At 41.4% G+C, this 25,153-nt stretch overlaps 1 protein-coding gene across 3 annotated transcripts; it reads right to left on the bottom strand.

Annotated features, from left to right (window-relative positions):
* Window positions 1-1,260: 1,260 nt before the first annotated feature.
* On the bottom strand, window positions 1,261-24,184 carry vit (vitrin). 3 transcript variants are annotated; one of them, XM_085428566.1, is made up of 23 exons: window positions 23,893-24,182; window positions 18,766-18,846; window positions 18,491-18,556; window positions 17,939-18,095; window positions 17,721-17,854; window positions 17,567-17,644; window positions 15,716-15,892; window positions 15,170-15,214; window positions 14,766-14,804; window positions 14,624-14,674; window positions 13,751-13,813; window positions 13,169-13,231; window positions 11,094-11,168; window positions 9,111-9,176; window positions 8,615-8,677; window positions 8,071-8,124; window positions 7,038-7,085; window positions 6,520-6,585; window positions 4,855-5,002; window positions 4,670-4,773; window positions 3,680-3,906; window positions 3,075-3,588; window positions 1,261-2,911 (listed from the first exon to the last, which is right to left on the bottom strand). In XM_085428566.1, exons 2-23 carry the CDS (start codon window positions 18,797-18,799, stop codon window positions 2,733-2,735), a joined length of 2,451 nt encoding a protein of 816 aa, XP_085284692.1. In that variant the 5' UTR covers window positions 18,800-18,846; window positions 23,893-24,182; the 3' UTR covers window positions 1,261-2,732. The 3 variants fall into 3 exon arrangements, with proteins under 3 accessions (XP_085284692.1, XP_085284694.1, XP_085284693.1); XM_085428568.1 differs by lacking the exon at window positions 13,751-13,813 and having other exon boundaries at window positions 23,893-24,184; XM_085428567.1 differs by lacking the exon at window positions 8,615-8,677 and having other exon boundaries at window positions 23,893-24,183.
* Window positions 24,185-25,153: the final 969 nt, after the last annotated feature.

Here is a 25,153-nt window from a genome sequence, read left to right as displayed (position 1 = left end):
AAGCAGGCTTGGATTTCTTTTGTACTGAAGGAAAAACCTACTCAAGCAGTTTAATGGCCTCACATTAAACTCTAGCATACTTGGGTATATAGAGGAGCTCCTAATTGACTCTTTGACTACAAGGTGCTCTGGTCCTGTACCTGCAACAACCACAGTTCATCACCCCTCCACCGTGCTTGACACTTGGTGTGAAGTGCTGATTGAGATTTTTACCAACTGTGTTTTTTGGTTGACTCTGCAGAATTTTGAAAGGCCAAGCTGCCACATTCTTTTCAGAAGAGAAGAGGCTTGCTCCTGGCAACCCTTACAAACAACCAATACTTGCCCTGCTGTTTTCTAATCATACTGTCAGGAACGCTAACATTTAACATGCTAACTGAGGCCTGTAGAGCCTGACATAAAGCTTCTTTGGCAGTTTCTCTCTCTGACCCTGGGGTGAATTTGTTGAGACATCCAATTCTGGGAAGATTGACAGCTTTACACAACATGCCTCATTCACACCCACTCATGCGAACACTTTTTTTTCCTTACACCTAAGTGTTTTCTATCTAGCAGTCACACACATTCACAGTATGATGAATGGATTGGAGAGCAATTTTGGATACTGTGGCATGCAAACGAGAGCACGCAGGGATCGAACCACCAAACTTCTAATTAGCAGATAACCTGCGCTGCTTCTTGAGCCACAGCCATCCCATGTTTTCGACTTGTGAATAGCTTTTCTTACTGTAGAATGATTAACTAGAAATTTCTTGGGAAAGGCCTATAATATATTCCCATCAATCTGGGATATATTAAATCCCAGGTTGGGCAACAATTGCTTCTTTAAACTAATTTCTGATGTCGTTCCTATTGTGGCACTGTGTGCACATCTGAATGCTCCAGACCAGCAAACTGCCCAAACCTCTGCTTTCACAGAGATGCTCACACTTGCTGATGACCGTTTGATTAGCAGCACCTACTTCTCCTTTTAATTCCTGTAGAAGGAGCAGGAGTGCACTTAATTTTTTTTCCAACAGTACGTCTGTATTTTGACAAAATAAATAATGGCATAGAATAATATGTCCTGTTTTGTAATTCATCTGAGGTTTATTTAAACAATTTTCAGATTTTCTGAGGATCAGATGACTTATTATGTCCGTGACAAAACCTCAGAGGTTCTTTTTCACTATGACTTCATGAGGTTTGTTTTCAATGAATAAAAACTGAAAAGTGAAGTTTTAACACACTGCAATAAAAAGGCACTTTAGGTTCTCTTCATTTTCTTTATTTTATTAAAAATTGCCCAAAAAATACCGATTAATTATCTGAACATTATTAGTGATAGGCTTCTTGAATATGCATATGTACAAACAGGGCATAAGAATGATAAAATCATAAATACTCTTCCAACAAAACTGCAATATTAGAAGCGAGCACTGTTAGAAAATAAAGATTAACATGAGTTGCTTTTATTCCTGATAAGAAGCAGATTTGGGATCTGCCGTCACTCTTTACAAAGATAAACAAGCTTACTTTTCACACAAGTCCACATCCGTGTTGTTGCTTTGCCTTTCACCTCCACTTTTTGGTTGCATGTAAAAATCATCTCAGCACCTTAGTCTCTTAGGAACCCAAACAATGTTCCTACGATCAAATCTCTCCTATTAGGAAGATTAAAATGCACCAACTCTAATACAGTATTTTCTCTTTACAGAGAATTGTAAAAAGCACCGCGCTATTAGGTTTATGAAGGTTTTTAAGCCATAAGATGAAGTGCTAGGCATGCTTTAAATCTATATTTCTCTGCAAGCACCATACCCCAGAAAGACAGTCTTACAGTATGTTTATTTCCCACTAAGTCACCCTTCAAAAAGGCACTACAAGTCACACAAAAAGCGCTACACTAATGTTAATGAATAATGTACTAATGCCCAGTTTTAAACATAACATTAGGCCTGACAAGCAGTGGAAATGGTCTTTTAATATCCTTTTATGCCTTTTATAAGTTTGAGGTCACAATTTTAGATTATTAAATATTTACTTAACATGGAGAACTCGCTAATTGAAGCGTTTGTTGTGCAGCTTTTTTCTCGTTTGACAAAGGTTTCATGCTAAAGGAGATAAAGCGCCATCTAGGAGGAAATATCACAACCTGGCAACCCAAATGCTGGCTTGTTCTTTCCAGCTTGGCTCGCTGTCTGTGCTTGCCCACTTGCTACTTTTGCATGTAGTATGCATACAACTGGGGCGTCGCACTTCACGTTTTCAACCGTCTTGCTGTACTTGCACGTAGATGGATTAAAATGTACCCTGAAGCCATGCTTGCTTGCAAACAGATTTCTTGCATACCAAGTATGAAAGATTAGGCGTTCTGTAAAGCATTAGTAAATTTTCTAGCATTAATAAGACAAGTAGCAACTTATAAAGCCTTTATAATGGGTGACTTACTGGTGCTATTCCAACTGTTAAAAACTTGTCTCCAGACAGAAAACAACTGGCACCACACCACAGCTGTGATGTCAGTTTGTCACACTGCGTGCCAATCCTTTAACATTAGCACCATCTGAGTATTTGGGATAAAAATTATTTTTCATGTATTTTTGCCCCCACCTACATTCAAACCCCTCCCTCTTCAAATATGGGGCACTGCAGCCAATCTAGCACTGCCATCTGGGCGACAGAGTAAATTTACCAGCAGTGCTCTGTTACTAAAGCCTCGGATCCGGACAGGCCTCTCGGCACGTACGTCCTCAGTTTCTGGGCTGAGAGTTGAACTCCTGGCAGATGTTGTGGATGATCTTGGGTACAAATTTGTAGAGGTTGTCAAACTCATCCACGAAGAAGGAGTGCTCCTTGTCGGGGTCTGTGGCGATGTACTCCAGCTCATCCTGGGCTGCCCAGGCGATGCCGATGGAGTAAGCAATCACACCTAGATGAGAAGGGAGAGCAGATTACACACACACTGTTTTTCACATCAGACAGTAATTGACACCAAACTGTCGACTGACACACAACAGAGAAAACAACTGTTTGCATCACTGATCCTTAACTTCAGCCTTATTTTTCAGATTCTGTTACAGATGATGTCTGACCTTGGCGATGGACCGCCAGTGCCGGGGCCCTGACATCATCATAAGAGCGTCCATCCGTGATGACAATCATGATCTTGCGTTTGTTGGGTTTGGATTTGCTGAAAAGCTGCTCTGCCGCGTAGGTGATGGCAGCACCGGTGCTGGTCCCGCCGCTCCAGTAGTTGATGCGCTTGATGGCGTTCAGCAGCTCGGCTTTGTTGTTGTACTGGCCGAAGGCAAACTCCAGCCTCTGCTCGTAGGTGTACTGCACAGCGCCGACCCGCGTGTCCGTGTCTGAGATCTCGAACTCCCGCGTGATGTTGGCCACAAACTGCAGCACCGTGCGGAAGTTGCCCGTCCCCACGCTGCTGGAGCCGTCTATGACAAAGGCGATGTCGTTGGCGTTGAGGCAGGTTTTGCTGCACACCAGGCGGTCTGTGTCGCACACTCTCTTCACCAGGGGTTGCACGGCTTTCCTCAGGGCAAACCAGCTGTTCACAGGAAGCGAGAAGAAACCGTTTGTCCGGCACACGGCCTGCGGGACAAAACAACACACCGTGCTTTAAACTGCTTTGATTTCTATCACGAAGCACAGGCACACTTCTGAGACGGCGTGTGTCACCTACCTTGTCAACAAAGTTGGCCTCGACAAGGTTCTGCTTCTCATTGTCGTCGGGACCCTCGATGGTGACGAAGAAGATGTTGATGCCGGACTCGCGTGCGAGTCGAGACGCCTCTTCCACCTTGTCTGTGGGCCAACCGTCCACTAGTATCACAGCCACGTTTGGAGCTCCTCCTCGGTTTCCATTGGCATCACTGAAGTAGTGCTTGTTGATGTAGTGGAGGGCTTTTCCTGTCAAGACACCAGGGGGCAACGGGGAGATTCTTAATGGTTTTATTGTATATGCAAGTCTGGGACAGAAAGCTGAGGAGTATAAAAACAGTCATTTCATCACAAAGCTTAAACTCATCCTTTATGTGAATAATAGGCTAGAATATAAAATGACACAAAATTGACTTTTATACAGAAAATACTGAATGCCATATAAAAACTTTACATAGTAAAGTACATATATTTTGCTTCTCTATGGGATGCATAGCTCAAACTGTGCATAATCACAAAAATGTGGATACCTATCATTTAGTCTATTACAGTCTCGTCGGTGGTCTTAACAATGGCTCTGCTGGAGACTAGAAAGTTTTACAGCCACTCACACTGTTATATGATTAGAGAGCACTTCTGGGCAAATGCAAACAACACTATTTGGATCGGGATGCAAAATTTAGCAAGTCATAAAGGCACATGTGGCAGTGGATGCATGCTGACGCACCAACCAAAGCAGAAAAACCGCAAATGCTCTCTGAAAGCTGCCCCTTAACTGGGCTGCTAAAACCGAGCCCATTTTGGTCAGAGCAGAGGAAAAACACGGCCTACAGGATCAGGACTGTAATTTTGCTAACACTGTCTCGCAGCAAATTTAGATTTAATTCTATACTTGCATGTGAAAATGTGCCTGGCTAGTAAACCATTCGATAATTGCACCCCTTTCCCTTTCACACTTGTGTTTGTAGGCATGTGCTGTGTAGGCTGGCAGCTGACGCAGAGGGTCGCTTACCCACATTGGAGAGGCCTCCTTTCTGCACAATCTTATCTATGGCTGCTTTCAGCTCTCTGGAGCTGGAGTGAGTCTTCAGACTGATCTCTGTCACAGGGTCATCTCTTCGAGACAAGACAACCAGCAGTTTCACTATTTTTTGTCATCCAAAGTACAAGATAACACAAAAAGAACAAAGAGGTTACCCGTATTGGATGATGCCCATCATGGGGCCTGCCACACCCGCATTGATGGTCTGAGCCACCTCAGTTAGGAAGTCTTTCTGGATCTTAAAACGCCGCTTTCCAATGCTCCAGCTCCCATCCATCAGAAAGGCCAGATCCACCTTACAATCTGTTACACAAATTCATGTTATTAGATCCAAATATCATGAGGTAGCTACAACTATACACTCAGAACGGCCTTAATTCTTCATGACACAGATTCAAGAAGGAGCTAGAAATATTCCAGACATTTCGGTCCTTATTGACACGGCAGCATCACACAGTTGCTGCACATCCATGATGTGAATCTCCTGCACCAACACATCTCAAAGCTGCTTTATTGGATTGACATATGGTGACTGTGGAGGCCATTTGAGTACAGTGAACTCACTGTCATGTTCATGTTAGAGCTTTGTGACACTGTGTGTTATGTTGTGTGTTAGAGGATGAGTACACTGTGGTCATAAAAGGACAGACATGGTAAGCAACAACACTCAGGTAGACTGTTGTGTTTAAGTGATTGCTAGTTGGTACTAAGTGCCCCTCACCACCACCACCACTATTACACCACCAGCAGCCTGATCTTCTGACATGTAGCGGGATGGATCCATGCTTTCATATCCTGTATACCAAATACAGCTCTGCTATCTAAATGTCAGGAAGAAATCAGCAGTTTTCCCATCTTCTATTATCCAATTTTGGCGAGCTTGTGCAAATTATAGCCTCCGTTTTCTTGCTCTGAGCCTACAGGAGTGGCACCTGGTGTGGTCTTCTGCTGTTGTAGCCCATCTGCTTCAAGGTTTGAGTCTTTGTGCATTTAGGCTGCCTTCTTGTCAGTTCAAAGCAGTCTCGCCATTCTCTTCTGACCTCTGACATAAACAAGACATTTTCCCCCAGAGAACCACTGCTCACTCGATATTTTCTCTCTTTTGTACCATTCTCTGTAAACCTCAGAGAAGATTGTGTAGGAAAATCTCAGTAGATCATCTGAAACACTCAGACCAGCCCATCTGATGCCAAAATCCATGCAATGTTTAAAATCACTCTCTCCCATTCTGATGTTCGGTCTGATCAGTTTAGCAGGTGGTCTTGCCCTTATCTTCATGCCTAGATGCACTGAATTGCTGCTGTGTGATTGGCTGATTTAATCTTTATAGTAATGAGCAGCTAAGCAGGTGTTTCTATCGAAGCAGTGGATCAAGAGACTTTATGCAATGTTGAAAATAGATTATCAGCGCTCAGCTCAGCAGTTCTGTGCTGTGACTGGCTGCTTAGATCTTTGCATTAATATGCACTTGGACACGTGTACCTAACAAAGTGGCCACTTAGTTTATACAGAAAATGCAACTGAAAGTGTGGGCTGTATTTTCAACTATCTGCCCCAAAGGACACCCAAATTTAGCACCACAACTGTAAGGCCAAATTAAACAAGCTCTGGATTTTATGGATAGGAGACTTCACAAATGTATAAAATTGATGCATTTACATGTATTTAAGTTGGGGTTAGGGTTTTATGGGGTTTTATGAGGAAAGATGTCTCTTTAACATGTGTGTTATCCCTCAATAATACAAACACACAGAGTGCATACAGTGAAAAACACAAACACTTCTCGCTACAGTTTCGTTGAAGCAGTATGGGGACCATACCTGGGTTTCCCTGTGACACAGGCTCAGGAGCTTTGCGGAGAGGTTCTTGCTCCCTCACACTGAAGCCTGGAAATCAAGAAACAAAGGGAACATTTTAGCTAATAAACAAATGTTCTATATTCTTTTATTCCAGGAAAGAAGAAATGTGACAAAAAAATAATTGAGTGCATAACTAAACCCGTCCTTTTTAGTCCAATAATATTTATAAGATCCAAGGCAATGCATTCATGCTTTGTAATGGAGTGAGAGCACATGTCTGCTTTTGTAGAATAAACCCAGTAGTTTGTTTGGTAAAAATTTCCAGCTGCCCATTTTCTGGAGTCGCCAAATGTTGGCCAGTATTTGTTGTGGCAAATATTGAGCCAAACAGCAACCGATTTTACCCTCAAACAACCACACCATTCGACTCCTTCAATTACAGGCTGAGCAGAAATCCAGATGCTCTTCCGTGGATGGCGTCACAGTGGTTTGTATTTACAGTGAGAACTCGGGATTTACTGGCAAAGCGACTGTTTTACCTAATTCATAAGGTGGCGCTTCTGGATTCCAGGCGTCCACCGGCTCCACTGCACAGATGACATCACACAAGCTCAGCGTTAGCGCGCTTTTATCGCAGAGCAGCAGGTAACAATTTCACAACACTCAACACAAATCCCATATAGAAAACAGCAGAAGTCAGAAACATCTTTTAACTTGAGCTAATGACATATCTTATGTATTTTTATTATTTAGTTTCAATATACAGCACTTTGTGTCACTTTCTGTTTTTTAAAGTAGGGCTGTTCGATATAACGATATATATCGGATGACGATATAAAAACGTCTATCGTTTCATTTTACGCTATCGTTTGTTTCGTGGTGTCGCAAAATAAACTGTTTACGGCAATATTTTTTCATTTGATGGTCACTGTAGTGGCTATATTAATTTCTTAAAGTTCTCTCTTTCTCTTATATTTAATATAACCACACTACAGACGGACAAGCGCCTGTTTGTGGTTAGCAACAAAGACGGTAACACAGTCGCGTGTCCGCTTGTTTATGTACCACGTAAACCTTTCACAATAAAGCTCAAGATCCTGTTGAGACTTTTCAAAATAAACTGAATTACGTGAAAGAGTAGACTATTTACGGATGAGAAGTAAAAAAGAGCCGTCAGGTGCTAAAAAATAAACCTTAGACTCAAACGTTAGAACAGGCTTTTCCCCGCAGCACCCTGTGTAATAAATACTCACAAAGAAAACGGCCGCCTTTACAACTTATGTCTAAAAATGTATCGTTTCATGCATCTGTTAAAAGACTCGACTCCAGCTACATGACGCGCAGCTGGAAACACTTCACGCAAGTCGAGCTGCCCGAGATTCACAGAATTTACAGAAAATGTTACATTTTTGTGATTTATATCGTTATCGCACGATAGAATTCTTATATCGGGATATGAGATTTTGGTCATATCGCACAGCCCTATTTTAAAGTGTTTTTTTTTAAAGATAGATGGATGGATACATGTCTTTCTGGATGCAAACAGCTGCAGTCATACTAACCCCTCCTCACCTTTAGTGTTGGCCGTATCCATTATTTTACGATCCGAGTCAGCAGGTCGCTGCACTGAAAGTAAATTGTCAGTGATGGTGAACCATGACACACAAGACAAAACCACACCATAGCATTACAGCCTGTCCTTACTGGCGCCATGTTTCATTTGGTTGGATGTGTGGTGCTATTTTTGTGGTACACCCTGAAAATGGCTAAGCCACTCGGTTTTCCAAACCATATCCCTCTGGATTCGGATGCTCGGCTGTGTCTTCAAACAGACGGAACCAGGGCAGTAATCTTTTTGCACGCCCTTTTGTGTTTTGTCACTGGGCCGTATTGTAAGTGTATTTTTAGTGTGAAAGAAAACAAATAAAATGTGTTCGTTCTTCAAAGCATTTCAATGAAAAGTTCAACATTTTTGTGAAATATGCTGCGCTCTGCATACAAAGCTACTTCCGTACATGTAAAAACAGCTTTTACATGATCCCAACCCACTCATTTAACAACATCAAACCGGAAGGCTTGTTAGTTCCCAAAAATGAAATAAAAGGAAAACACTTACGGTATTGTCCAAGGTTATAATACCAGCGCTCATATTCTGAGATATCAGGCCTGTAATCCCGAGCTAGAGGAGGATGTTTTGAGACCCGTTAGTATGGACAGAACTTCAGAGGGAGAAGCACACATTTTCATGGTTGTGATTGGTTGGTATGTTCTCCCCAACCGATCCCAGACCAGTGAAAACAATGGCTTTATGCAGAATTATCACCTCACATTATTTCGCTCTCACATGCACAATAAACCTGCCCTGCTCTCTTCTCTTTTGCACTTCAAAGAGTCTCCCATATGGCAGGCAGATGGCATGTAAACATAATGTCCCGAGAGACACATTGCAGGTACTTACACATGGAGTCAATTTCAACACATACATGGTCAGCAGATACCAAACTGTATCAGTCACATGAGCATGCTGCGTTAGCACATGCAACACAAATGCATACAATGTGTAGTAGCCTGCAGTAAAGAGGCCAATAAAGACAGAAAGAAAGCCGACTTACCTGTAACCTCAGGTGTGCCGGTCTCACTCCAAGCGTATCCTGAGTCTGGAGCTGCATAACTTACATCTGAATGTACAGCAGAGAAGGTGGAGGCATGAGCAGAAAAAAGAGCTACATACAAGCTGCTCAGAATAATTATCTTCTCATTAGCTAATTAGAGTGAACATTTGCAGCCTTAATTCTACCCCATGTGGGCACCCCAGATCTGACAGTTAGTTGATCGAGGTCATTCAACTGAAACTCTGATGTGCAAGTTTCATTGAATGCAACTACATTGTATAAGTAAGAGAAGCATCAGGTGATGTAACAGCTTTACATAAGCTTCGACTGCATTTAAAAGAGCACAGAACACTGCTGGATGACAGTCTGCACCATGATGAGTAACAGCAACCTGTTCCTGCACCAACAGGTGCTCCTGGTAATGATACAAATGCCTTCTGCATGTAAAATTTGTCTCAATAAATCAATAAAGGTGTGTTAATAGGGCATCTGCACTGAGTTATTGGTCATGACATTATTGCATAAAGCCATTTTACTCTTGCTTAATGTCAATGTTTCTGGAAAACTCTGATCTCTGGTGTTGTAGAGACCCACCTTTTAGCACATCCCAGCACACCCACTCACTTCACCAGATGCACCTTGTTTAGTTCTCTCACCTTTGATTGGGTGTGGTGCTTGTCCTTGATTGCACTCACCTGTCACACATTATATGTCACACAGTATATAAGGACTGCATTCACTTTTGGCTGACTCTTTCCGCACTTCCACACGGGGCGGCAGCTGAGGTGAGGTTCTGTTTGGGTTTTTATTTTATGTAATGTTAAGGTAATGAGTAACTTGAATCTGTTTTCTTTCAGCATTGGCAGTCCATGTGTGTCTTTGTTTCCTTCCTTTTTTGCCTTATTTATTTGAGAATAAAAGGAGTACCCTGAAAATAATTCTGCATTAGATGGCTGCTTTTCTTATTCTAACCGGATGAGCCCATGAAGCTGATTGCTTCAGCCCTGAACCTTCCTTCCTTCAAAACATCTGGGCTCTATCAGGTTTTATCTTTATATCATACACTGTTTTTACTCATGATGAAATATTGCAGGTGGACCATCCCGTATACGGTCAGGTGACATTTATGGCACTGGAAAAATTTCCTCTATGCAGTAAATGTCCATATTATTACCATTATTATTATCACAACATATTTTAAAGTCCTGATCTGCTATAAAACAACCAGTGAGTAGATCTGTCAGATAAATGAAGCAGAGTAAAAAGTACATTTCCCTTTGTCATAGTAAAAGTGTCATAAAATGAATATACTCAAAGTAAAAGTGTCTTGGAATTAAGTAAAGTATGTTACTCTCCAACACATTTAATTGGTTTTTAAGTCTGAATAGAATTGTTTGTAGGTCCATGCAACATACAAGTAAACATGCTGTTCCCTGTATTCAGTGTACTCTTTAAGGTTAAAACTGTATTAGTTTTTAAGGAAAGGAAAAACTTGCCTACTTGAAAAACAATGGATGGCTAAACATATCTTTATGCATAAAATGTAACTCATGTTTAAGAAGTCAAAAAGGTAAATTTATAGGTGTGAGCCTATCTACATCAAATAATTAGTGACATTACTTGTAATAAAACTACGGATGATTTGATTTTCATTATTCTAACAGTATGATTTGGCAAAGTGAACCACCAGAAATATAACAGCTTTCATGTTTTTGCAGTTTTTCTATAAATCATCACCTCTAAAATCGTTTTAACCTAATGTGATCATTTTAAAAATTCATTATACGTAAAGGTTTTCATAGCAGCCAGTGGATTCATGTGCTTCATAGATTTTTCAGGTTTTATTAACATTTTTTTAAAGAGATCTTTAAAGGATGGAGTTGCTTGATTACTTTGAACACTAACCAGTGTTTAGTCAGTTTAGAAAATATTTATGATTTCCACATGTAGCCTGATCTATCTGTTTGCCTTTGTGCTTGGTACCTGCTGGTCGGCGAGCTCCAGGGAACCAATCGGGATGAGGAAAAGAGGGGAGTGGCCAATCCCTTCTGGGTAAAGCTGTACGGAGGGGTGAGAAGATTAGAAAGCTGCATTCAGGACAAGCATCGGGGAGGCGCATACTTGTGACTCCACAAACCACTTTATTTGTGGAGGTTGGACAAGATGTTTAGCCTTGAGTCAGACAGTAAACATGAAGGAGCCACTCAGACACAGACTGAGTGACCAAAGCCTGCTTTAGGAAAGTTTAGCAATTTTTCTTTCTTCCTTAAGGGAAAAGAGAAAAAGGAAGATAAAAAAAATGTTTGGATCTTCTGCATTCACACAAGGTTTCTACTTAGAGAGCAGCTAACAACACTGATCAGGTTAACTAGCCTCATAAGGTTAATTGAAATAGGCTTCATTGCCAGAATCCCTTACAGAGGAGCAAAACCATAACAGTGCATTTCATCTGTTTATACTGACTGAGCCATGACAACACACTTCAGCTAACCCCTCTCTGTGGTGGATGGGCAGCTTACACAAACACACAGACTGGGCTTTGAGGTTCCCATCCAGTGGCAGCCAGTAAGCAGGGCCTTTGTTGACCAGGACAGGCTGGGAGAGCCCAGCATGCCGTCCAGTGAAGCGTGGGAGTATTATTCTAAAGTTGGTGTCAAACTAGGGTCAGTGTAGATAGTAGGACGCAGAGATTAGGCTAATCTGGTGCTGGTCAAAGGCCCAGCGCTATACAGCAGACAGCAGTGTCATTTTTTTCTAATGAAGCAGGTGCTTTATAAGGATTGAGTTTAACTCTCTAGATCATAGCCACCTCAGCGATCACCACGGGCAGACGGTCACCACGGGCCCGGGGGTCACTCAGTCTCACTTTGGGTATTGTATGGTATGCCTGAAGCATTACTAACATGTCTGCATGAGACTTGTTGGAAGAGGCCCATTGGACAGAATGGATCTTTGTGGGTGTGAAAGCCGACACATACAAGGCTCAGCTGGATCAAAACTTTTTCACTTGTGTGACCGATAAATTCAAACATCTGTTTGAAGCAGCGGGGTGGCAAAGCGACTGCGGAGAAAATCCTTCAGCTCATAAATCATAGTCCGAAATGTCAAAGTCAGCAAGCATCTACCTTTCAAGTGTGTCCTTGAGAAAGACAGTGAATCCCTGCCATCTCCAGGGGGTCTGCTGTGAGGCCGATCCTCACCTCTGACCTCTTCCAGCTCAAAGAATTTCCCCTCAGGGATTCAATAAATTTAAAAATTGCATTATTCTCACCAAATGCCCAACTTAACACCTCTTTTCTGCATTGATCAACATCTCAGTGGGTTTAGGTTTGACCTCAGATCATCAAACCTTATGATCAGACATCATTTAAACTGGACTTTAGGAAAATGTGTATAATTTTAGGGATCCATGGTTTTGCATTCCTCGGAAGAAAAACAGAAGCACATTGCTCAGTGAGCCAAACCTCGCCTGGTTTGAATGGCAAAGAGCTTTCTATTCTTGACAAGCTACTCAGCGGACCCAGGTCCTGCAGTACTGTGGACTGGATCAGACGTCTCTCTGGGAGCAGCACAAGGCCACTTGGTGCTACTGCTTTCATCTCTCCCTCCCTTTCTCAAAGTATTTACAAGGGAGGGGAAGACCCCAGACCAGATGGGATCTGTCATACATTGTTATTACTGTACTGACAGAGCACATTTCTCATCCTGGTCTTAGTTCAAACTGAAAGTTATTCTGGACTTTGTGAAAATATGGCATAAATATGGCATGGCAGTGATATTATATCATCTCTCACCTTTAAGGTATATAAACTTCATTCTTTACTGCTGGGTACGGTGAAAGTTGAGCATCTTTGATTTCCACACCTCTTTTAAAGAAAGCAGGCTCATGCATTGAACCATAGCGTCCCACAGACGGTAAACATTAGTGCTGCTTTATAAAACATTTCAAACAGGGTTTTACTTCCATAGTTCTTCCCCTGTTTGATCTGACCTGTATATGTACTACGTCAGTGCATGAGCACTTTGTGGACTACCACTCTGGATCTGGAGATACTTACCAGGGTTGGACTGGCTCATGGTTGGAGTTCGCTCAGGCTGGGCAGGCTGAACCCTGTTAAAACCTATTTGTAGCAATGAGAAACAGGCAGAACGAGAGAGAGAGGAAAAGGAAGGGGGAAAAGGGGAAAGAAGAGCGCTTCAGTTCTGGGGCTTCATCTACAAATACAGCCCAGCTGCTTTGCTTTGAGTGAAGCTGAAGCTTGCCCACAGCATGATATCGAAAACAATAAGATATATGCTGGGTGTAACTATTCCTCGTTTGCCTCTTTTCATGTTGGAAAATGAAAATATGAGTAAGAGGATGTGCCTGAGGGCAGAGAACAGCAGTTATGGTGAAAGGAATGTTAGCTGAGATGCTTGATAGAGCGGATTAGTGGTGACCCTGGGGTGAAGATCACAGGAGCTTATGAGTGTCAACACCAGGGTCAAACTTACACCATTCATACTTCTCCTGGATTCTTTTTCCAACAAAGACATCAGTAACCCCTGTTTCTCTTGACCCCAGCCCCACCAGCTCCATCAAGCCTACCTGTTTGTAGCTCTGTACATGTGTCTATGTGGGTGCTAATGACAAGGCTGACCTGCACCAACTGGTGAGGATGGCTGCCTCCGGACAGGCGACCCTGGCTCTTGTTTGTGTATACCTGAGACCACAATGAAGAAAGAAACATATAACAAGAAAGCATGAATATAATAAAATGACACCACATTTGTATGTTATTCATGATATGATAGGTTTGTAACGCATCCCCTCAGGGCATCTATCATCTTCGGAGTTACCTGGTTTTGGTTTGGTTTTATTAGTTTATCTTACTAATGTTAGTTTAGAAAAGAGGCCTGAATCTTATGCCCCACTCTGTGGTTGGTTCAGGGTCCCCCTTTTCCCTTTTCTGTGTAGTCCATCTTTGCAAATAATTTTATTTCCACTAGTGCTGTTAAAATGACGTTAATGCCATAACCGCATTAACGTGGCAAATCGCTAACGGAGATTTGCCGCGTTAATGCAGTTATGTCATTTTAACGAGATTAACGCTGACAGCACTAATTTCCACAAAACATTTGCTGACCTGCATCAGTCTTGTGCCATCTTATTCGGCAGGCTCCTCTGAGCCATCAGTTTACAGCTTGTAAAATATTTGGGGGCTCAGTCAGGATAGCCAGTGGATTTTGCCAATAAACACAAGGTGAAATTAATATGAAGCGAGTAAACATATTAAACAAGAGTCCTTTAAATCTACTAAATAGTTTCCAACACAATATACTTTGAATATAGTAGCAGTTCAAATAGTTCATTACTTGAACAGGACAGCAGAATCCGGTCTGGATGTTGTTAGAAAATTATTGAAAACATATGTGGAAACAGGAAACAGGAAAAAACAAAGTAAAGGAAGACAGAGGAAATGTGGATGTAGGTAGAATAAGATAGAAGACATCAAAATTAAAAATCTGTTTACCTGCACTGGCACGTTGTGGAACTCGATGTGAATAGGAACCTCCTCTGAATACTTTGAAGAAATGCCATGGTTTAGTTACATTTGAATTGCTTGCTTGAAAGACTTTCCATGAGCTGCACACTGAGTGAGAGTGTTCACATACCTTGGCTGGGACTCTTTCTTTGACCACTCTGTGACTGTCCTAACACAATATGACACAATGTGGGCAAATTTAGACATAAATCTATGTTTACATGTAAGTTACCAAAAAGATTAGTGAACTGTTTATTATTTTGAATGGACTATAACCCAGTAGCCCCAGTCATAACATTCCTGTTTTAAGTTTTCTACTTAAAACAAGTTAGCTGATCTGAACTTCACTACACAAGTTTGCCACTGACAGTGACAAACTTGGTTTGAATGCATGACCACTGATGGCTTCAAGAGACAATATTTATGTGAATATTTATTCCTGCGTACCTTAAAGCAGCTTTAAGCAACACCACCAGAAACCCTCACACCACAAAGACAAATATTGTCAGTCCCTCTTTGCTTCCTTTTACTTACTTGAATTTGAAGCTGCCGCATGGGCAAGGTATGGGTGAATGCTGCCTGGATGGAAGAAAGACAAATGGAGTGCCGATATGGAGTGAAGAGAGATAATGTTACAGAAAATGAAAGGGAGAGAAATAGCTGGAAGGTTGTCTGGCACATAGCCCATGTAATTTGCACACATACCTTATGATACTGTAGCATTGTCTACTCACTATCGCTGTATTTCTATCCAAAACGGGGCAGATGACTCAGTGATTACTGTCTGATAATCTTTTCATTTAATGAGAGTGATGAAAGGTCTGCTGATCATATATGCTGTTAGTAACTGAACAGCATCATATTAACTTCATCGCAGAGCAGATATAATTTGTCTTAATTGCAGTTGTCGCTTGCAATTACCATCTGCAATCATCCAACTTTATTAGTCAGCTGCACACTAATGAATGCTTGTTCTGGTATTTGTAGTTACTGCTAATGTTATTAGTTAATGTCAACTTGGCAGCGCACAAACGATTTCACTCTTGGTACAGAAGTCATTTAAGTGTTTGCTTCATTCACCTGCTTCCCTCACTTTATGTACAACGGGTCGAGCCTTGGTAGTAGGGGGTGGAGGTGTAGTGGTGGAAGCAGTGGTGGGAGTCGGTGTGGTGGTAGTGGTCGTGGTTGGTTCAGGAGTTGTTGTGGTGGGTTCAGGTGCTGTTGATGTTGGAGGAAGCATCGTGGTCTCCTTTTGATCTGAAAGAAAACAGACAAAGGCAGTGGTGCACGATGAAGATGGATAGAGAGGAAGAAGGTCTACAGTAACTTCTGTGTTGTAATGCATTCTTAACATTCTTCACCAGCCTGCAGCACTCAGCCTGAGCAAAGCTCATCATGCCAAAGTCAAGCGCCGGGATGTCTATCTACTAACCTTTTGTCCCCAGAAAGCATTGATCTGGTGCCAACAGATGCTTTGATACCAGGGTTAACACTGAGCAAGACTTGGTTGGAAAGCAAAAGTTCTACATGCTTTATTTTAATATCATTTTGGTAGTTAAATAGTATTTAAATGTAAACACAATTACCAGATAATTTATGCTATGCACCACTATTAGATAACAATAAAGATGAAAATATCTATCTTTAGAAATTTAGTACCTTCACTGCTTGTTTGAGAATCTTTTAAGTTCTCATGTTAAATTGTTCTGACCAGCCATCTATCGCACATGGTGATACACTATATTGCCAGAAGTATTAACTGACCCATCCAAATCATTGAACTCAGGCATTTCAATCACCTCAATGGCTACAGGTATATAAAATCCAGCACCTAAGTATGCAGACTTGTTCTACAAACATTTGTAAAAGAACAGGTCGCTCTCAGGAGCTCAATGACTCGAGCATGGTCCTGTGATAGGATCACACCTGTGCAACAAGTCCACTCATGAACTAAATATTTCACAGTCAGCTGTTAGTAGAATTATAACAAAGTAGAGGTGATTGGAAATTACAGCAACTGAGCCAAGCAGTAGTAGGCCGTGTAGCATCACAGAGCGGAGTCAATGGATGCTGAGGCGTATAGCGCGCAGAGGCCGCCAACTTTCTGCAGAGTCAGTTGTTACAGACCTCCAAACGTCACGTGGCCTTCAGATTAGCTCAAGAACAGTTTGTAGAGAGCCTTATATAATTGGTTTCCATGGCCAAGCAGCTGCATCCAAGTCTTCTATCACCATGTACAATGCAAAGCGTTGGTGAAAAGCATCCTGCCACTGTCAGCGGAGTTGTGCTCTCTGGAGTGACGAGTCACGCTTCTCCATGTGGCAATCCAATGGATGAGTCTGGGTTAGGCCAAGTGTAAAGTTTGGTGGGGGGGAATTTTGGTGTGGGGTTGTTTTTCAGGAGTTGGACTCGACCCCCTTAGTTCCAGTGACAGGAACTCTTAGTAGAACTTGACTGGCCTGCACAGAGTCCTGAAAACCTTTGGGATGAATTAGAGCGAAGACTGTGAGCCACACCTTCTCCTCACCATCAGTGTCTAACCTTAAAGATGAGCTTCTGGAAGAATGTTCAAAAACTCCCGTAAACACACTCCTAAACCTTATGGAAAGCCTTCCCAGAAAGCTTGAAGCTGTTATAGCTGCAAAGGGTAGACTGACATCATACTAAACCCTATGAATTAAGAATGGGGTGTCACTCAAGTTCATATGTGTGTGAAGGCAGACAAGTGAATACTTTTGGTAATATAGTGTATGAACCTTTGAAGTTTACCCAAAAAACATTTAAGTTTCCTTAATAAAATTATCAGAAAAAAATGCATGGTACCAATCCTTTTTTTCTGGTACTCTATATCTGAAACTCTCTCAGCTTATGCACTGAAAACATGAATTCACATAAAAACTTGCTATGAGGGTAAAAATAACCTCCTCTCACTTGTTTTCACATAGGTCGGTCTTGAAGGGACGTAATCCAGAGTAGATGGGTAGATGACTCCCTTCTTAGGCTTGCCCACTGAAACACAACAAAGTTGGCATTTAGCTGGAGAGTGACTTCTAAAGAACTGTATTTAACCTTGTTGACTTTATACCCGAGACAACGAATGATTCCCTCCATTTAGGCAGAGACAGAGAGCGCACGCCGTTGGAGTTGCTGCCTTTGTAGACATTCTGTCCAGCCATCTTCCTCACTATCACCTTTCCTCCTGAGTTGGTGATTACGCCACTGTGGAAACCAATTTTTTACTGTTAAATGATAGTTTTGATTTCACCCATTCATTTTTTTTAGAGTCATCACTCCAATGCTAACCTGTGGATGGCTGCATTGCAGATGCTGGAGATGGAGGCAAACACTCCTGTCCCATAGACTTGCTGTCTGGTTTCCCTACAGCGTGGGGGACATTTTACTATGAACTCTGGGAGATTGACCTTTCCTGCTCTGACATCGCACTCTACAGCTGGAATCACTGTCAATGAAAGAAGAAAAGGAAGACAGGATCATAATGTTTTTAGATTTCATTTCCAGACAGTTTTGCTTCTTTCATAACATTTACTTACATTTTATTGATTAATCAAGAATAAAATTGTCCCTTGAAAGTATTTGTTGATTATACTTCAACATGTAATTCAGACCGTTAACATATATAGAGTAAGAAGCTGTAGAAACAAACGTTTGGCGTAAAAACCCACATTTTTAAGCCAACTTCAGCCCAATTTTAACCTCAGCTGCTATACACACAGCTTTTTGCCTGCAAACCAATGCAGTCATACAATATTCTTTAATATTATGGGTTTATTTTTGCTTGTTTAGTGACCCCTAACTGAAGCAGGACACTGAGGCTTGTTCGGCAACGATGCCTACCTTGCTTTGGTTTCTTATTCTTTGGTCCGTTAGGCTTGGCCCAGCATTGGTACGACAGGAGGAGCGCTGAGGGTGAGGCAGAGGGAGTTTCATGTAACAGCAGACAAATGATCATAATCATCAGTATGTTTACTGTACACACAAGACCTCAATGACAGAGGAGACTGCTGTTTGATGGTGTTAATGTGCAGAAAGCCTGATGGAGATATTATAGTAGTCAACCTTGATGTATTTGAAAACAGTATAGCCTGCAGACACAGAAATGGGTTGCTCACCAAGGCAGATGGCAGTGAGTGATGCTCTGATCATGATGGACAGTGATGTTTCAGCACGTTAGTCAGACGTTCTTGTATAACCTTTGCAAGGGCAGAAGGAGAAGAAGGAAGTCAAACTGAAACTTTACGTTTACCTGCTGAAAGCAACTTTGGACCTTTCACTCAACAGGCCTGAGAATGACAAATGCTGTGTCTGCTAAGAACAAAGCAGAGAAAATGCATGCTACTGAGGCACACCCTCTCAAACATTTTTGATAAACAGCAGGCCGATTATGGAGTGGCACTACACAAACAGCTGAGTATCTCATCTACTGCCTGTAAAGTCAAGGTGGCCAGATGAACATTGCACGGTCTCAGTCAACTCAGACACTTTACATTAGTTAAAGTCAGTATTTCTTTCTAGTTTCTCCAGTTGGAAAAGTCTCAAGATTTACAGCAAACATCTGCGCACAGTCAAAAAAAACTGCATGTAAAAGTCCGTGGAGGCAGACTCTATTAGAGAGCGCACACGGACATAATTTAATGCGATAGGAATGGGGGGATATGTTCAGTCAGATGGCTTTGTTTGACAGCCGCAACCACATCAAGCTGGATCTTTGTCTGGAACACTGTCTGTTTACAGTAAGAAGAAAATTTCTTTCAGTGTCTGTCATTCTGTCCAAAGTAAAGACATAAGTTGAAGCCTGCGTTAACAAGATCAGATGAGGACCGCCAAGCAAGGTGATATTCTGCACTTTGCGTGTCAGCTGTAAAGTAAAGATCGCACTGGTGGTAACTACAACAACAAGGTCTAAAATAAAATGGACCACCACTGAGATTCTTTAGGATGCACAACATTCCAGTTCATGCAGTGTACAAGAGCTTTGGGACAGCACTACATACTGAAGTCTCCCTCTTAACAAAGGAATAATGTACCTCTTAACAGGGGTGGCACCATGTCTGACCTCTGAAAGCAGGGTCAAAACTATGTTATTTAAAGTGAAGTGCTGCATATTAGCAGAACTTTACTATTACATGAGAACGTGTTTAAAAATACACCTGACTCTGGTTGATGATTGCTACTACCTCAGGTCACGTACTGAGGTATCATTGACAACATGTCAAACTGTGGCCACACTGAGCACACAGGTTCACAGAGCATTTCTGAAAAGACCCTTTTTCAGTGGTGTCATTTTTCACATGAAATAGTGTGTAAACACGTGTGTTAGCCATGACATTTAATAATGAGCCTCTGTACCTGAATATAACAGAACCTTCTTTAATGTCATTAGGAACGCCTGTGTTTACCTATTCCACGTGAAAAATGGCTTCTGTGAGAAAGAAGACTTTGGCTTCGGTGGTATTCCTGTGAGTAGAGAACCGGGGAAATAAACTCTGGCTTTCTTCCTTTTCATGGTAATGGGCTTGTTTGATTAAAGATTTTTTTATAACCACATTTTAATTATTGCTACAAGATCAGTTTGATACATGGGAAAGTTATCTGCTATTAGAGGTTAGACATGAAAATTGATGAAGCCTGAACTAGCTACTGGTTAACGTAGCATAGCTTAACATGTGTGTGTGTTAACTCAGAACCACAGAACTTAGTCAGGCTGGTTTTTTAACTATCCTAAAGTGATAGCAAAGTTTCAGAGTCTTTAAACCTTATTTTCTTGTTATCACTGGACTTAATTTGGGTTTTGTTTAGCTAGCTAAGTCCATCTCTTTCTAGTGGTTATGCTAAGCTAACTGGTTGTTGACTCAAGCCTTATATTTACCAGCAAAAACCCACCCTATAGGCAGTTTTTGCCAGCCCTGGGGTGGTTTTTCAAATTCTTCATTCCTTCTTTAGTATAACTTGAACAAAATTCTGCCACAGATACAAATTTTGGTGATCTTTAGGTTATGTATGTTTAATGTGCCATGTGAAACAAATACAAACAGAGAACACAATTTTACACTCACAGGGGGATGAATACAAAAATCAAAAGTATTGGGATTTATACAAAATGTTTTTTAAAAACATAAATTATTAAAGATTGCTATATGTGTGACAATGTTTGTGCAAAGCTTTGTTGAGGCTGGCCCACCTCTTAAGGATTAAATAGGATACATACAGACTTATATGCCCATATATGCTCTGATCATAAAAGTAAGATAATTATATCGGCATAGAAAGCTTTCAGTCATATGACATGCGATTTCAACTTCATATCAAAAAAGACAAAGTGTGAATATAAGGCTTTCCCCCCCTTTTTCCAGAGACAAAAACAGCAAGAATAAGAGATAGCTTATACTCAAAATAAGCAGAATATAATATGTTTGATCATCTAATTATGCAGAAAACTGCTGTTACTAAATTATATGAATATACAGGCAACCTGCCCTTACCCATTTCCCTTCCAGCTTCAGTCCAAATTATTGTTGGATGTTGACTATGCTGCAGTAAAGTGATATCAATGTTTTAATCTCAGTCCTACAAAAAGAGAAAACATTTTCCCAGAATGCTAAAATATTTCTTACAGACTCAAGAGTGAATTATCAACTGCTTCAGCACCATCCTATGCTGCATTTCCATCACATGTTTAAAGAAAGATGTGCTTGTCAGGCAAACTTAGGTATGCTGTGTAAATATCCTTGCAACAGTCTTGGAGTACTAAGATACCGCAAGCCATTCTCTTCCATAGCTCTCTATTAACTCTCTACAAAGGTTGCGGCACAAAACAGTGTAGCTTGTTGAATAAAAACTAAGATCACCAAATCTTTCCTTAGTGCATTCATGAGCACTGACATGGTTTTTCCACAGTGCTGTGCTTTGACAGGTAGGCAGATCACTGATGCACAGTTGGGACTACAATTTTTCCTCCCGAGTGAAGAAAAACGAAGCTGGAAACAAGCTGGGACAGATATGTGCATCTACAGTGCAGGAGTCAGATCTGCAGTAAGAGGAGAGGTGAGTAAGTGCGCTTTCATAAATGAAGTGAACTGCTGATCAAACAGATCAGGTGTAAGGCAGCAATCTCCCAATTTTACAAATTTAGAGCGACAAATTAAAAAAACAATCAAACAAAGCAAAAACGTAATTTAATGTCTATGCTTCACTGAGAAAAAGGATGACATCATAGTGGAAAAAATGAATGACAAACAAAAATGATGATAATTTGGAATTTGTGTTCTTAGTGTGAGCGTCTAAATGCCTCCTTTTCATGGCAATGAAATGGTGGGCAAATGATATCCTTTGACAAACACTTAGGGGAGTTTCCTGTACAGTAGATAGTGAATCCTCAGAGACTTGCAGAGACACAGTCTTGCATGCTGACATGCACATGCACACACACGCAAACACACTCTCTACTAAAGAAGCTAAAATAAACAAAGATTTGGGATAACTTATCACATGCTCAGATAGCTTTGGAGAATGCTTATTTAAGGACTTTCAGACATTTAGCATCGAGACAAATCACAAACACATTGTCCTACATACTGCTGAAGTGCCCTATAGTTTGCGTTCGCCTAAACTTTAGATAAAACATGTGTAATTTAAATAGCCTAGCTTTGCCTCTGAGGTTGCATCAGCTATATTCTCGGTGTTCATTGGGATCTCCAGCATCTAATTTCAGCTGGGTGGGGATACAAATCAAACAAACCATTGACATGGTAACAAGTATGAAAAAAGCTACAGAAAGACCAAAGTGATTTTCACAGCCACTACAAAGGCTCTGTGCATGAGCCTTAGTCACTTTGTAGAAAGCAAAGCAGCTCAGACAGCTCACATAGTTTAAGGCATTAAAGTCCATTTCAACTAACACTGTCACTACAATGTGGATTACCTGCACCGAACAGTCTTCACCAAGATTACACAGTGCCGAGCTGTTTTGCACGAAACCAGCTAATCTGATGTTGCTAGTGAAATTAAAAAAAATTCAGCTGCTGTGAAAACTTTCACAATGCATAAAGCAGGAAAAAAAAATCACATTTTGCAGGAGCAGCACAGGTATACAGTGGATGTAATGTAAACAGTGGCTGTCTGTGGGTACTTCAAAGACCAGCACATAATAGGTTTTGGAAGCATAGGTACAGACCACAAACACTTATAACTGGTGCATCTGAGTCTTCAGAGTGCTTTTTTTGAACTGAAAGCACACAGTTGTTGTTTTTTTCCTCTAATGCAGCTTCTGCCAAGTAAAAGGTACTTCTGCATTTCAGCAGTGCCACATTTCTAGGCTGGAGTGACCTGTGCAAATGCAACAAGGGTACACACTAAAGGGGACTGAGGCTTATTTAAATATCACGACCAGCTGAGAACTTGCTTTCACCAAGTTCCTGGGTGATTGCATGCCCAGAGCGAGAAAGTATTTACACGCACACCCGTGCCAGGCAGTGTTAAATCCCACCCTTCACAGGTGTCAGAATTGTACTGTAAGCATGCTGGATGTGCCAAGTGTTGTAGTAACAAGCCAACTAAGGAACCATAAGAGAGAGATCAAAATCAGACACCAAGGAAAGCCAACATGTCTCTACAAGGTCATTTCTGTAGCCTTTTGGGCTGTGCTGCTGCTGCTGCTGACTATTTGTTTATCCAGCACAGCACAGGCTGAATTACTTTAATTCTTGGCACTGGCTTCAGTGCAAGCCAGAGCCTGTTTATGTTCTGCTGCTGGACATACTGTATAGAGACCACCTGCCCTTAATCAGTATGTTTCAAACCAAACAGAACAGAAAGACACAACACATAAGAAGATAACGTACAAGAAAGTAATTCAATAGCTGAAAAATTCTTGCAGCTGCAATAATTTAAAGCTCTGGCAGAATGATTCCTTTCAGGATAAAAGCTTGGGTAACTTAGATCCTTGTGTTTTATTTTATTTAAAAAGAAAAAATAAAGAACTTTAAAAAAATAATTTAAGCAGCACTAGGTTTATTCAAGCAACTTGTTAATGCAACTTTCTCATGAAATAACATGAAAATCAAAAATCGAATCAAATCAAATAACATGCGATGTTGATTTAAAATCCCCGACAGAAAAAAATAGGACTAAAACGCGTTGGAAGCCAATTACGCGCGTCGTTTAAATAATTCCTATGTGGAGCTGCTTGTTAGCTCTGCGTTCAAAATTCCCATCCTCGCTGAGTAATGATGTGTGCTTACCTGATTAGGTATAATAATCCTCCGAGGTTTAAAGGGGTGATTCCCAGCGCAGGTTTCCTGGATCCTTACTCTTTCATTGAAAAGCAGTTTAACGCGTGTGCGAGCGCTCTTCCACCTGGAGTTTTTCTCCTGCCTGAGCGCAGCGCTCATTAAAAGTGGAGAACGGGACGGGGGCGAAGTTTCTCCTATTTGCCCGTCCCACTTCAGGCTTGCAGCTCTTCACCCAAGCAGAAGAAGTAACCCGGGGCCATCGAGACAGCGCGCAGACAAGTGTTTTCTCTCTCTCTCTCTGAATCAAATGACGCACTGCCTTAGTAAGCCCACTGAGGGAAAAAACAAACTATGATTCTGACTATATGTTCTAAAACTCATTCATCCCGATTACCTGGCTGACAAATGAACCACCTAAGATGAGTGTGTCATCTCTCACCAGAGCAATCATTCCTCCACAAATAAACCGATCAACACCTGTTTGGGAAACACTTCAAAGTTAAATCCACTGTCACTTTGGGGGTTTGCGGCTTTTGACATGCAGTTGCGGTGTACCCTACAGCTCATGTACAAACACACACACACACACACTGACTGCAGACTACACAGACTTTTACTACAAGCACAGTAGGTATGGGTGGCTCTAATGAGCCCGAGGCCGTTTAGCTCTTAATGTCTGGTGTAAATGTCCTTCATGTCATTACCGTGCAGAAACAAAAAGTTGTCCTAAAAAACCAAAACAAAACACTCATCTTTTGATTAAGCTGATCTTTTAAGTTTTCCTTCTTTTCTGTCATGCATGTACTGTTACAGCGGTGAATGCTTATATTATATTCAGTATTATTTTTAAAAAAGTCAAGCGTTCTCAGACAGCTTTTTCTACATTTACTGTAGCTCCTACAGACCTCTGGCTGTGAGGACAGCAGCCTAATCCATCTGCCGTTCAAGCCTTTTGTTTGCCAGGGGCAGCAAATCAGAAGAAAGCTGGTTTAAGAGGAGAGTGGCCTTAAAGAAAGATGCACTAAATCAGCTTAGACAGTGGGTGATTCAGGGGCTGTAGCAAGGCTGAGGATGAGATAATAAAGCACGCAAAGCTACTCTAGAAGAGAATTTGGAGTTGGAAATGAGAAGGAATCGGCCCCTTTAAAATAAAACCATTTCCTTGTGAGTGATGCGTAAACACACTGAGAAATAAAACGCTGTTTCTCAACAGAGTGTGGACTGCAGGATATAAGGTAGATCTGAGGGTATGAATGCCCTCAGGGGACAC

Source organism: Rhamphochromis longiceps, linkage group LG13 (assembly GCF_057381845.1).
Source record: "Rhamphochromis longiceps isolate RC_006_pf linkage group LG13, R_longiceps_female_GT1.1, whole genome shotgun sequence".
Classification (NCBI taxonomy): domain Eukaryota; kingdom Metazoa; phylum Chordata; class Actinopteri; order Cichliformes; family Cichlidae; genus Rhamphochromis; species Rhamphochromis longiceps.
The sequence above is the reverse complement of the archived record's forward strand: the minus strand, read 5'-3'. Positions and strand labels throughout refer to the sequence as shown.